The sequence below is a fragment of the Apium graveolens genome, chromosome 10 (genome assembly GCF_009905375.1).
Source record: "Apium graveolens cultivar Ventura chromosome 10, ASM990537v1, whole genome shotgun sequence".
NCBI lineage: Eukaryota > Viridiplantae > Streptophyta > Magnoliopsida > Apiales > Apiaceae > Apium > Apium graveolens.
This window is the reverse complement of record NC_133656.1, coordinates 64,551,410-64,566,976: the sequence shown is the minus strand read 5'-3', so window position 1 is coordinate 64,566,976 and position 15,567 is coordinate 64,551,410. Positions and strand designations below refer to the sequence as shown.

General features: G+C 34.3%; 1 protein-coding gene across 1 annotated transcript; it reads right to left on the bottom strand.

The window, feature by feature from the left end:
• Positions 1–11,730: 11,730 nt before the first annotated feature.
• On the bottom strand, positions 11,731–12,180 carry LOC141690622 (uncharacterized). Its single transcript, XM_074495405.1, has one exon. The coding sequence runs from the start codon at positions 12,178–12,180 to the stop codon at positions 11,731–11,733; it is 450 nt and encodes a 149-aa protein (XP_074351506.1).
• Between the last annotated feature and the right edge of the window lie 3,387 nt (positions 12,181–15,567).

The window sequence follows — 15,567 nt, the reverse complement described above, 5'->3', positions numbered from 1 at the left end:
CTCGTTGGAAAGCTAATTTGATTATCTTCGTTTTTTGTTCTTTGTATTTTCTGAAATTCTGCTTGTAAATATGTCAAAATCTGTTGTTTGTGTAATCTATTGCTGAAATTTCTGTTGTTCGGCCTAACTTCATAAATTCATTATAAATTGAATATTTGTTCAAATATTATGAGCAATACCATTTTGGAAAACTCTTTTCGATATCTACAATTTGCGTTTACATTCTGCTGCTAAATTCTGTGATTTTGATGTCTTAAATATCAAAATACAATTGTAATCAGGGGCTGATTCTATTCTGCAGTCCGCATTTATTTGTTTTCTGAATTCGTTACTTGTTCATTTTTGACGAGCCTTACTATTATGGAAAGATCTCGGAATTTCCTACGACTTTCGTGTTTCGTACTTTTTCAGTTGACTTCATCTTTATGAAGTAATTTGACATTCTTTGAAACTGGTCAGATTTGAGCTTATCAATAATTTGTGGTTTGTTATGTTATTTTGTTTCGTGATGTTAGGTTATAGTTTTTTGAGGTTATTTGATAAATTTATATATGATTTTGGAGATGTAAGATATTTGAGTGTGTGATCTTTGAGTATTTATTTTGAGTTATTTATGTTATTTGTATGTCTTGGGAGTTTGTAAGACATCCATCGCGAGTGGATAATCTCGTGCTTGGCACCTCCTATGCGGTGTACTTAAATTGTATGGGCGTGTCACCGAAGTTGTGGGACACGTATAGCCATGGCTAGTATGTGTATGATTTGGCTTTTTGGGTAGCACGTGCTTATTGTCGTGCAAGCCCCTGTAAGATAATGGGTAGCATTTGCTTTGTGCTGTGCAAGCCCCTGTAAGTTTTGATGACTACATATTTCTGGATTACCGAAAATGTAGGACATCCTGTAAGTGTAAGATTATCTCCCATGTCCGTATGTAAGCTATTTTGTGTATTATTTTGTAAGTGTGAGAATACGTGTAAGAGTATGTGTAAGGGTATGATTTCATTTTATTATTATTCTTTCGATTATATTATTTGTGATTATTATGTAAAATTGATAAGGATATGTGTAAGAGTATGATAAGTTTTGGATGGTAAGCATTTAGTTTTGTTTTGTGTGTTGAGTATTCATTTTTTTATCTTGTCTCATTCACTATTATTATTGTGCTTCATTCAGATATTCAGTTGTGTTCTTAGCCTCGTCATCTTTTAATCTTTGTTCAGTTATGCTTTATTTTATATCCGTATATGAGCATTTCGCTCACTGCCGGTCCTTTGTTTTCTTTGTATTCCTCCGACAGGTATTCTTACTTAGGCGAGCTACTTATTGGAAGGGTGCGAGTTATGGAACTTTGAGTATTTTGGCCTTTCTTAGATTTCTCCGAGAGTTTGTTGGTATGGTTGTAATTTAGTTGTATTTTAATTCAATAATTATAAGTTTATTGTATTTTTGAGAAGTTTTAAGATTTTATCGGATTTTAATGGAGTTTGGATTTAAATAAGTATTATCTTGAGAAATTTTATTGGTCGGGTTGTTAAAAAATTGGTTCATGATTTAGATTAAAAAATTAATCAATTGGGTGATGATTTAGATTTATAAGTCAATAAGTTGGCTCATCAATCATGTTTGCTAGGAGGTGTAAGACTCGGAAACTCATAAATAATGGTGCAAACAAGTTAGGCTTGTTATTTATGTTAATTTTTAATATATATAAGAAATAAGAGATAATTATGGAGATTTTTCAAATTTATTGCAGAATAAATTAATGAAATGTAGTGAAATTCTTTCGCCACCGTTATCACTTAAAATGGAAGGAATCAACAAATACTACGAAATTTCGATCAAAAGAAAAACAAATACTACGAAATTTGCTCGAGTAAGTAAAAAATAGCCTTATAGTTTATTAATTGATCAGAGTCATAGAAAAAATTCAGTGCACCTAAATTTATTAATTGGAATAAAGACCTAGCTTAGCCTTATAGTTTCTTAAGGAAATTCGAAATTGATTTATATTGGGCCAAAAACAATAACCCTTGGTCCGATGTCAAGGAGTGTGGTTATAAGGTTTTTTCTTAAGCATCAAAGAATAAATAACTTTGACTTTTTCTTATTTCAAAAAAAAAAACTTTGACTTTTTCTATGAAAAATTGCTTTCCAAAGCTTCCTAATTGCATTCCATAAACTCAATGAATTTAATAAAATAATGAACTCAACTCGTTGTTACAAAAGCTCAATGAATTTAATAAAATAATGAACTCAACTCATTGTTACAAAAGGTTGATAGCGAATTCTCAATTTACAAAATTTTATGAATGTATCGTGTTACTTTCGATGCTTTGATTTCTTATATTATGAAACTTTATATTATAAATTAAATAATAAAAGAAATACAAAAAATAATTACAACAAATCCCAAATCTATTATAAATTTGTAATAAATGAGAAACAAATTTATAAATTATGTGTTCAATTTTATGATATATTTACGAGTTTCACTCGTATTTTATTTTTATCGAATTCACGCATTTTTTTCCTTAATCGATATGATATTTATATATTTTGAATTTGGTGCATATCTGCTCCTTAAATGTCATAATAGCAACTATAAAAAGTTAAAAATATAAAAAAAAGACATTTATGTGACTTATCTTCATAATTAACAAGATCTCATCCCCCTATCCACTAATTTGGCTTTTTAAATAGTGTAGTTTCTATTTTTTTAGATATTTTAAAATCTAAAAGATATTATTAAGATTTTAGAAAGATGAGTTTGAATTACAAAATATTAAAAAAAATTTGACGTATTTTTTTTGAACACCGAATTAAAGAATCAACATTTTACACTATATTGAGACCAAGTCGCCAACATATAAGATATTTTAATTTTTTTTAAAATAATTGCAAATTTTAAGTTCGAGTTCTTACAAATATAAGAATATATTATATGTTATGACAAAAAGATCGAGAGCGTTGCAATGGAATGGAGAAAACTTGACAAAATACATATGCTTTATTAAATTAATTAACGAGGATATAATAATTTTTGGGCTAAGAAAGTAGATCCAGGGATATTTGATTAGTTTCCCTCATTTTTTCCTAAATTAATTTAATATTTATGTATTTTGGACCGTTTTGCACCATATCTTCTTCTTGAATGTGATGATACCAAATTTGGAAAAACTGAAACACAAAGAGAACATTTAAGTGATAAATCTTTACGATCAATACGATCCTCTATTCTTTAATTTGACGTTATACAAGCTATAGATATGTATGTTTTTTTAATATTTTATAATATTGGGATATGACTAAAATTTTGGAAAGATTTTTTAATCACAAAATATTAAAGAGATGAAAACATATAATATTTGTAGGTTAATTACTACGGATTAATTTGAGTAATTCGTGTATTAAACTAAAACGAGCTAAATCGAAAATATAAAGGACAAAAGAATTTAGTGACGTGGAAAACCCTTGAATAGATAAAAATCGCGGGTGGGATTACGTACTCAACCTAAAAAAAACTTTACTATGCTTTGATATCGATTACAAGATAGATTATGTGCTACCAAGCAGATTTCTTAATACAAGATATATGCTCATGTTCATGTGCTCCTACCCTAATATTTTTAACTGCAATTCGCGTGTGTGTTTGTTCTTGTGTTGTGCATATTTGTATCTCTCATTCCCTGTTGTTCCTCTTCTTTTGCCTCATTCAAATTTATGCTTGTACTCGCTTCCCCCATTATCTCCTGATATAAGTTTCTAGAGAATAGGGTTGTTGTTAGCTTCAATCCCTACTAACTAGGGTTGTTGGTGGACTGAGTCCTCGTGCTTATCCAAACAGCTAAACACTCATGTTCTCACGTCTTGCCTTCTGCTTTGTATCGCGTCTATGATCAGCCTTCCGTCTTACTTTGCTTCATCCCCTTCCATCACGTCTGTTCTTCACGTCTAGGTTTCGTCGAGATCCTCCTATCAAAACTTATCCCGTCATGTCGTAGTGAAAATTAAGATATATGAATAACCCCGGATTTCATTGAATTAAAGAAATTTAATTTATAAAATCTTAAACTGAAAATTATATTAACAGCTTTGAGTGGAGACGTAGGTAGCGTGTGTGATCACCCCTCCTCCCCTTGAAACGCATGTAATCAGCCTAGGGATATACTTGCATTGGTTACTCGTTTATCAAAAAACCATCTCTATGTTTATCTGATATCTCCTCACTTTCTATATACACTCCTTATAAACCCCTTTTCATTGTCCTTGTCTCTTTGTATTCTTCTTCAGTTTTAATCAAAAAGAATCGCTCATATTGCTTTCAAGCGATGGCCAAGAAAAGCACTCGTACTTCTGAAAGTCACAATAACGAATTCCCCTTAATTTCAATTGAAAACTCCGATTGGATCGCTACCAATCTGCTTGATGCTCGTGACAGCCAACCAAGTGTTATGTAACCATACATATTTTAGGAGATGAAGTTGATTTTCCATACCAACGCTAATATCATTATGCCTGACTCATCCATCCGGGCTGACTCATACAAAAAAGGATGGGTATGCTTCTTTTTTTACCCTTTTGATGTCAGCCTTACTTTCCCGTTTTCCAAGTTTATTGTGAATGTGTTGAAGACGTTGAACGTCTCCCTGGAAAAATCATGCCATTTTCATGGAGGTCATTTGCGTGTCTGGATGCTATTAAAGAGAAATACAAATTGAAGATCAATGTTGAATTTGTAAAGCACTCATACGGTCTCAAGAAATTCAGTAACTGTAGGATTGGATTCACAAACAAAGACGCTGGCGAACCATTTATTCTTAACAATGACACCGTCAACGATAGAAACTGGAAAAAGCATTATGTTTTTGCCGAGAAGAAGACATTGGGTGAAGGTGTTGATTATCTCCAGTAACGCTGGAGCAACACAAGTACTGTTTCTAGCACAAAACTTGTTTCCACTTTCTTTTCTCAAATCATTTCATTGTAGACATTGTGCGTGTTATAATTCTCCAATCTTGCATGTCTATTTGTCAATACATCTATAATTTTCTTTATTTTCATCATGTATAATGATGTCCTGTCGTTTCCCCCAATCTACTATGTAATAAGTTATCATTTTATTATGCATTTGTGTAGACATTTTTGATATTTTTTATTGTAATTCGTTGTTATCTTTGTCATACATAGATTGTGACTTCGAGTTTGATGAGAGCAATGCTACTACTAAAGCGATTGTTAACAAGATTTGGGCTCTGCCTGTTGCTGAAAGGTTGTGGCCTAATTATTTAAGTAGACCCGTACGGAATGCTGGACAGGTAAATGTTGAAGAGTTTTTTTCTAATATGAAGATGAGACAATCAAAGAATGAGGCTGGTGTTTCAAAGAAAACTGTATCCAAGAGTATTGCAAACAGGACCAGGGGTAAGTTGGCTGTTTTTCCTGTTGTCAGGCCATCTCAATCAATCCATAATCTCTCTTCTAAAACCATAGTGTTGCCCAGTAAAGTAATTGTTTAAGGGGGGTTGGATACAATTACTAAATAAATCGATGTATTATGAAAGTAAAGTAAGAACAGATGAATCAAATAACAGTTTATATTGATCTTTAAAATAAACTGTTATAAAACTCTCCCAAGGATAATATTCTTAAGAGTTTTTAGGTATACGAATACTCGAGTTCTGCACAATACTTATTGCGATAACCTATTTTGTGTTTATATACTGCACAGCTATAAAATAGTCATTTATCAATTACAAGATATGTTACTATATAATTCAAACACTTTACATATCGAAATCAACTACGATCCTATAAATCAGCACATTCTGATTTATCTCGCAGTCTTGACTTATCATCCAAGTCATTCTCAACGGATAGCCTTGATCAATAAATAAATGCTTTAGCTTCGATGGATAATCATTTGTATATATCAATGGATGACTAACGATCACAAACAGATGATATCAAAGCTTTCAACGGATATTCATGTCACAGCAGTTGATCATATCCTGATTGTTAGACATATCATGATCTTTGACTTATCCAATTATCAACAATCTTCCCCAATTTATGCTTTGCAGAATAAGCATGAATTCCAATAGAATTTTCTCGTGCCAAAAGCCAGATAGACAAAATAAGTAGTATAAAACTTACTTTGTTTCCGACTTTGATCTTTATATTTCTTGATAAATTATGCAATATCTCTGAACAAAAGCTTTAACTCTGTCATCAATCTTTTTCAACAGAATATCTTCTAACTTGATCTTCAAATTCTTCTCATACTCTGTTTTATCAGATAATTGATAGATAGCAGCTCTGAAGGGCCTGGCACGCACAATCCTATCCGAATCCTCAAATTTTTTATTTGAGCTCTTTCTGTCATCATGTCTTCCAATGAAACATAACAAGTTTTTCTTCCATCAGGATTCATATTTATATGTCTCTGAGTAAGAACATTTTCAATGACAGCTTCACTTTTCTTCATGTTGACTTATTGCTCTCTAAAATTTATGTATTTAGGAACATATGATCCAAAATAATATAGACTATCATCCAGTATCCTTCTTCTGATATTGGAAAGAATCATATTCGACCATTACCTAGAAGTTTCATCTTCAACTCTTAGCATATAGTGAATGTACTTCAATTCTTTTGTAGACATGATCATCAGTTCATCAAGTGAAAGAACTTGAACTTGATCATTTTACAATAAGAGTAAGATCTTCTATTTAGATTCAGAACCATCATGTTTGTCAAGAATAATCTTCACAACTTCAAGTCTATCCACATGATCAGCAGTTTGTTTCCTAATTTGGACTATCAGCAAGTGTGAAATTCAACAACTTTAAGTTGGCAAGTTTAGCTTCACGATGTCCTATTCCAGCTCTTGTGAATGGTTCAATCAACTTAAAATTCTTATCGTGTACTAACCAAGACTTCTTATCTCCCATAGTATTAGAACCAAGTAAATCATCCATCCTTATTCTACAGGAGTAAAACTCAATTTATCATTACAGCTAAGATGAACAATTTTTCTCCATTTGTATTTGTTCTTGATCTTTGGAAATACTTGAGCTCTCCTTTCTGCTCTTTTCTGTAATATCTTCATATTTGTACTCCTCCGTTTATTCCTCTCAGATCTTTTAAGCAAATTCTTGTATTCTTGATCTACTTTATCAACAACTATTCTGATTTTTCCTTCCTGTGCCCTTACTTCTCTGCCAAAAACCATTTCTTCTTCCTTGAAGTTTTCAGCATTTACAACTTCAACATAAGCAGAGAGAATTTGTAAATCCATTCGAAATAGAATTTCTTCTTCAGTCTTCACAGAATCAGGAATCACTATTACTCTTTCAGTGTCAGGAAAATCATCAAAACTTGTAACTTTGTCATCGGATATTAGACTAGGACTAACAAGAGCAGCTTCCATATTAGATCTATGTGATATATCCTTAAAGACTTGAGTTGATTGTGTCTTCTTTTAACTTTGAATTACAGTTCCAGTTTGAACTTTCACAACATAGTTGACTGTGTTTTCTTTTGACTTTGATTACAGTTCCAGTTTGAACTTTCACAACATCAACTTTCACAGCATCAGAGGTCTCCTTTTATTTTGCATCACCATCATTATCAGAATTGGTATTTCTCCTCAAAATTGATTTAGGTTGACATTTTTTCTTTGATGCTATCTCCCTCTTTTGGCATCTAGACTCTGTAGAAGAGAGAAAATAACATCCAACTTGGAATTTGTAGCATTTTGACTAGCCTCCAAAGTTGTCAGCTTTTTAGACATATGATCTTGTTTTGCTTCCGACCTAAACTAAACATTCTATTTAGCAAACCAATTTGTTGGTTTATGTCTTTAATAGTCACGGAAAGATCAACAAGCCCTTCTCTAATTTTTAACAGTATCTTTCTTGAGTGCAGAGACAGAAGAATGTAGTCCTTTGACTAAAATTGTAGTGGTTTTGATAGATGCTTTCATATCAGTATGTGAAACCAATTGAACAGCATGATCAGATTCCATAGATATCTTTTTACTAGGTAATCTCCCAGAATGATTCCATTCATAAGCCCTATGAGGATGTAAAATAGCAGTATGACTAGATGATGAACCAAATGTAGAGAATTTAGATGCTTCAATACCAGCTTTCAAAACAGCATCATCGGGATTATCATCATCATAGTCATCAGAATCATCTTGATCACCAGAAGATTTCTTAGGAATATCAGAATCAACATCAGAATCATGAACTATGCCTTTGAGATTTAAATTAAGATTTGATTTAGAAGGCTTAGTTACCTGTGTAGATCCTGTAAGAAAAGAACCATGAGTACCTAAATCTCTCTGTTCTTTTAAAGTGATCTCATCACTTCTCACACCACTCATCTCATGACTGTTAATAGTCAGAGCTTTCTCAAAGGGATTAACTAAATCATATCTCTCATCTACCCCTCCTTTTGCCAGGTAAGGATCCTGCTTTTCTTTAATTTTTTTTCACTAAATATTTTCTCTCATTCTCACATGAAAAGCTCAGAGAAGTTTGTCCTACATAAATAAGAGGTGGCTGGAAAGAGTTGTATGTGATCATATGACTAGAGGTATTCCTTTGTAAAGGTCTAATCATAGTCATATCAACAGATAAAATAGATTTTAAAAGATTTATACCTTGAGGAGTATCAACCATTGGTATATCCTTGAATGTTTGTACCAAGATTGCTTCAAGCTTATCTTGAGAAGTGATCAGTACAACTGTAGAATTAGGAACAACTTCATCAAGAATTGTCCTTGCATCAAAAATGTGCTGCATGTCAAGAATTGACCCCATAATAAAATTTAATACTAAGTCTGCAATAGTACTTTGAACTATTGGTTCTTGTGTGACTTGAGGTGTAGAAGCTTCTTCAACCCTTTGAACTAAAGGTTCTTGTGTGCTTTCCTCAAAGATAAGATCATTGATAACAACATCCAGTCCAACAATGTGCTTTGGATGAGGTTCCATGTCTTGTACTATCTTCAGAATATCATCAACTACAGAAATTTGACTTCCTTGAGCAATGTCAGGAATAGTCAGATATGATCTTATGCTTGTACATACACTTTGAACAGGTGGTTCTTGTGTAGCTGGGGCATTAACATGTGCATCTTCACTTTGAGAAGATGGTTCTTGTGTACTGTACCCCTATGGTGGTGATTGAAGTTTGATCTTCTTGCTTTGAAAAACAGATGAAGTCTGTGTTTTCCTCTTGATAGACATATGCAGATCAACTTCTTTAATAATTTTAACTATCTTGGTTGTGTGAGATTGAGTAATTGTCTGATCAGGAATTGTCACTATCTTGTTAGGAATTACTTGAGACCTGTCAGGATTTGACAATGAATTGTTAGGATTTGTAGATTCCTGATCCAGAGCAATATCAGACAACACTATAAGACCATCTGGTTTTTTGTGAACCTTTTCTGCTAACTTCACTAGTCTTCTTTTCTTAGGTTTAGCAGCTATAATCAAACTTTGGTCTTCTTCTGTAGAAAAGAAGACTAGTGATGTTAGGAGAAAAGATCTTCATCTTGAAATGATTTGGATAAGAGTGGAGAAGTGGTAAGGTAAGTCTTCAAGTCATCAAGTGCAGCTTCATGTCTACTCGTCCACTCAAACCCTTTATTCTTTTTCAAGACGTCGTAGAAGAGCTTGCACCTGTCTGAAGATCGAGAAATAAATCTATTCAGGGATGCAACTCTCCCCGTCAGTTTCTGGACGTCTTTCACATTAGATGGACCTTTCAACTCGAATATTGCTTTAATTTGTGCTGGACTAGCTTCAATTACCCTTCTTGTCACCATATGTCCAAGAAATTTTCCTGAAGATACATCAAAGTTACATTTGGATGAATTGAGCTTTATGTTGTACGATCTTAGAATGTCAAACACTTCATGTAGATCACAAATATGATTCTCAGCATTCACTGACTTGACCACCATATCGTCTATGTAGACTTCCATTATTTGACCTATTTGATCTTTGGACATTTTGTTAACAAGTCACTGAAAGGTTGCACCGGCATTACATAATCTAAAAGGCATGGCTAAATAGCAATATATCCAATGTCAGTGATAAATGCTATTTTCTCACAATCAGACGACTTCATTTGTATTTGATTGAAACCACTTGATGCGTCTAAGAAGGTAAGTAGCTCATGTCCGGCTGTTGAGTCCATCCTGTAATCAATATGGGGTAATGGATAAGGATATTTGGGACAGGCTTTGTTCAAGTCTGTATAATCAATACAAACCCTCTATTTTTCGTTCTTCTTCTGTACTATAATAATATTGGCCAGCCATTTAGGATAATTTACTTCTTTGATCATCCCAGCCTTCAAGAGTCTCTCTACTTCATCAATAATTATCTTGTTTCTTTCTGCGATAAACTTTCTTCTTTTCCGTTGTACAGGAGTGTGAGCTGGATCAATATTTAGCTTGTGTGTTATCACGTCAGGATCAATACTTGTAATGTCATCATGTTCCCATGCAAATACGTCCAGTATGGTTGTCAAGAACTCCACCAAGTTTTCCTCAATTGTTGGTGAGAGGTCTTCTCCTATCAAGACTTTTTTATCCCTTGTCTTCAAGTCAATCTCAACTAACTTCTCAGGTCCATTATTGTGGCTACAGGTGCTTCGTTCTTGTTGTGTTGGATAGTTGATTTCAAACACGTCTTATAGCATTCTCGAGCCGTATTCTGGTCTCCTTGAATTTCTTGTGCACCTCATGGTGTCGGGAATTTGAGCACTTGATGATACGTCGACGGGATAACCTTCAAATTGTGAATCCAAGGTCTTTCCATAATTATGTTATATTTGGAATCAACATCAATTATGCAAAATTTCTCCAAGAGATTAACTCATTGTGCATATGTATACAATGCAATTTTACCCATTGTGCATTTAGTCTTTCCACTAAATCCCCCCAATGTTGTCGTCTTCTTTATCATGTCACTTTTTGACAAACTCATTAACTTTAATGTGCTTAACATCATGATGTAGGGAGCACTCCTATTGTCCACCAAAATCCTCTTGATTAGGCAATTTCCACTGGAAGTGAGATGACAAGACCATCTTGTTGCGGTTCTCGAATATTTCCCTTGTCTGATTCATCAAACGTTAAGGCTGGTAAATTGTTGATGTCAACTTCTGCTTGAGCAACTCGTATGTCCGCCTCCCTAGCCATTCTTTTGGCTTGCGAGTATGTTGAGCCACACACTTCAGAACCTCCTGCAATGAAATTAATCACTTTATGATGTTGTGGTGGTGGTGGATGTCTCATTGGTGTTTTTTCATCTCTATTTAGCGACCTTTCTCTTCTGATGTGTGCAGTCTTATTAGCCGTCATGAACTCAGTTAAGTAGCCCTTTTTGATCAGGACCTGTAACTCCTTTCGCAAAGCTACACAATCATAGGCTTTGTGTCCATAATCTCCATGGTAATCACATTATAACTTAGAGTCTGGATTTGCCTTGGGTTGTTATTGATTTTTGTTGGCCACTAGATTATATCTCTCATCTTTGTAAACTCCCTCATTATGGCTGATGGTATTATTGAGAAGCCATAACTATCATAGGTTGGTGGTAAATTGGGGTCTTTTCTCCAGTCTATACATTCTTTCTTTCTCCATTCATTACGTTCTCGGGTAGAATTGACATATGCTTCTTCTCTGATAGTCCTTAAATAGGGCTTTTATTCCCTAGACCTTGGTGTTATGATCTTTCTGGAAGGTCTATAGTACTTTTCATCATCTTCCCTCTTGTCTTCTTCTAGTCTGACTTGTGTCATAGCCTTTGCTTGTACATCATCCATAGTCCTACATGGATACTTCGTGAGTTCTTTATAAATTGGTGATATTCTTTCCAAGCCTCTCCTGAATGCTTCTCTAGCTGTAAGAATATCACAATTGGTTATAGTCACCTTCTCTCTATTGAATCGTCTCAAGTAATCATGTAGTGATGCTCTATGGCGCTGCACAATCTTGTACAAGTCACTTGTAGTTTTCTCAAACTCTCTGCTGCTTGCAAAATGCATATTGAATGCATCTTCCAGGTTGAAAAATGTTTTGGTGCTCCTGTTTGACAAATTAATGAACCATTGTAGAGCTGGTCCCGATAGTGTTGTACCAAACCCCTTACACATGCAAGCTTCTTTCAAGTCTCATGTAATGGGCACTGTGAAGATTTTTTGTTTATATTGCGCTATGTAGTCTACGAGATCGCTGGTCCCATCATATGGCCTCATCTGTGGTACTGTGAAGCTTTTTGATATTTCTACCAAAGCAATGTTATCGTCGAAGGGCGAATCTGCAGAGCTTGTAGGGGTCGCTTTCTCCAATGGCTTGGGGATGCCAGGAATCCTCTCGATCAATTCCCTTACCTCTTTTAACTCCCTTTTAACTCTTCTAGAACATTATTTCGAGACTTTGAACTCCTATGTCATGATCTTCTCCTGTCACGATCCTCATCTTGTTCCTCGTAATCATCATATTGTCGTTTATCATGTCATCGCTCCATGTTATCATTGTTATTTGTTACATTCTCAATCTCCTATATTTCGATAACATTATTAGTATTCTTTCTTGGTTCTTCATGCTGGTCTCATTCTTCTACGACATCCATATTTAAACGTCTGACTATACTTGGAATTGTCTTTTTTTATAGCTGTGCTTCTACCCTACTTTGTAGCAGTGCTCCTACCCTACTTTACTATGCTTTGATATCGATTACAAGATAGATTATGTGATACCAAGTAAATTTCTTGTTAGGTCACACACACTGTATAGGGGGGGGTGAATACAGTGTATAGCACAATCAAATTGAACTCTAATAACTCAAGTAACAGAAAACAAACTTTATTCAAAATAATAAACTCTGTTACAGTATGGAACTGTCATCTCTCAGTGATGAACAAATATCACGAGAGCTGCTAGGGTTACAATGAATAATCTTCTCGATAATGATAACACTTATAGTGTAAACCCTATGTCTGTGTTTATATACTACACAGTTACAAGATAATCGCTAATTGATATGGAATATAATTCTGCTTCCTAAAATATATCAATCAGATATCTTTTCTTCCAAGCATTCCATTCTTCACGGAATTCCTTCTTCATGCATATCTCTTCTTACGTTTGTCTAGATCTTCTCTTCCTGTAAATCAGCTGCCTTCCTTATCTGAATATTTCCTTTAAGTCCTAATATTATCTTCTGATAAATATCTCCTGAACCTTAAGTACTAATGACTTAAGTTCGGACTTCAGTATAAGTGTTGATTTCAGTTAAGTACTGATTTGTCCTGTTTAAGTAAGATCTGAAAAACTAAACATAAATCATATTAGACATGACATTATCAAATATATCTAACAATCTCCCCCAACTTGTAAATTAGCATAATATATAAGTTTAACAGATATTTGATGATGTCAAAAACATTAAGTACAAATGCATGAGAATTTGACTAGATAACTACAACTTACAGTCCTTAAAGCTTTACCAACTTTAACATCTGATAACAACTTCAGTCTGTATACATATCAGAATTTGAGCAGTTGTAGATCTTGACTTGTCTTCACTTTCTGATCTCTCTGATGTCAGGAGTTGTTCTGAGATAATTCTTTAACAAACATCTCTCAGCATATCTGAGTTCATCAATCATCCTCCTTTTAGCATCTTTAAGTTCTGCATAATCTTCACCAGTTTGAAAGATTGCAGCCCTGAGATCATTAATTTTAGCTTTCCTTATGTCCTGATCCAGTCTGATCAAATATGCCTTGTCAGACTCAAGATTGAATTCCACAGCCTTGTAACCCAGAAAGGTAGTTATAATCTTAGCAGAGTTAGGCTTCATCTCAACAATATCACCCTTGTGATCTCTGTACTTTGGAAGATATATGCTGTCAGACTTATCAGAATAAAGCCTTTTCTGTTTCTGAATTTGACTCTTCAAATAGTTTGCAGCACTTTCTGTTATTTTGTCATTCACTTGAAGTAAGAATAATACATGTTCCAATTCTTCAAAATACTTCAGTGGAATGGCATTTTCCCTTATATGATAAACCCTACCATCTGTCATGAAGTACAATAAGATGTGTTCTGTCAAGTAGGTATGGTAAACCATTTGTATAGATTCTAGTTGATTCAATCTTTCAGGAGTTGCTCCAATACCTGGTTCACTTAAGGTAGTTGGATCATTGGTTGTGTTCTGTATTCTTCTTTCATCAGCACTACCCAATCCAGATTTATCTCTTGCTTCCTTTCCAGTAACCACTCTTGCTTCAAAACCACTTGCAGCAGTCTTCAAAGGTTGAGTCTGTTTGGCTTTGATGAATCCTGGTAGGAGTATCTTTGAAGGTTTAACATGAGCAATGTCAGAGGTTTCCTTTGATTTATCTTCTGATATCAAGTTAACTTGAGTTATGCCAGAGGTTACTTGCTTCTTTGAAATATCAGAACTAACTATATCTTTACTCTGAACAACTTGAGCCATGTCAGAGGTTGTCTTAGAAATTTTTCTTGAAGTCAGAGCAAGATCAGCATCTTCAACAGTAATTTCTTCATCCACAGGAGGCACCTAAACCTTGATAGGTTCACCAACTTTCTCTTTGCCCTTGGACCTTGGATCTATCTGTAATTGTGATTTAGCCTTGGTTGCTTCAGGATTTGTTCTTTCTTTTATCACAATGCCTTTGGCCTTTGGAAGTTTCTTTTTACCAACAAAAGCTTCAGATTTAGAATTGACTTTTTCTGACTTAAGTCTAGCTTCTTCTTCCATCAGACTTTCCAAGTCCATTCCTAGATTTTCTTTCAGAAATAACTGTCTTGATATTTCTTCATCAAGATCCAAAAGTTCATCAGAACTTATCCTTTTACCAGTAGCAGAAGTAATTCTTTTTCCAGCATCAGAACTTGTCCTGTGACTTGTAATTTTAGCTCTTCTTGATGAGAAACTTCTAACTTGACCATGACCTCCACCCATTCCAGAGTTTCCCTGGTCATCTTTTTCATCATCCTTCCCCTTCAGTGTCTTAACAGTTTTGCATTTGGACTTAATTACTTTCTCCCCCTTTTTGGCATCAGCAGGTAAGAGAAGAGAGACAAGCAATTCCACTGAGGCTTGGATTTCATCGAGTTGAGATTGCTGAGAAGCTTGATTTTTCAAAATATCATCAATCTGAGACTGTTGCTTCTCTTGGGTCTTCTCAATGTAAGCAACTCTGTCAAAGGTAGGTTGGAAGAATTTTTTCTTATCAATTTTTTGAGTCATTTCTTGCTTGAGCAATTCTTGCTGAATTTTATGTAACTCTGCATGAGTTGTTGAATGGAGACCTTGAAGATGTCTAGTACTCAATGCAGTGACTCGAAGCTGTGTCTTGAAATCATCATTAATTAACATTTCATCAGCTTTTGCCAAGTGCTCAGCAAGAATCTTTTCAGATGGAACAAAGGTAACCGAGTTCCATTCCTTAGTCCACTCCTGTCCTCTAGGAGTTTCACTCCAAGGTACTGGTGCTGCTCTTGTAACAAA

Coding starts and splice junctions, on each gene's coding strand:
- LOC141690622 (XM_074495405.1), bottom strand. CDS start 12,180: ATGTGTAAGGGGTTTGGTACAACACTATCGGGACCAGCTCTACAATGG.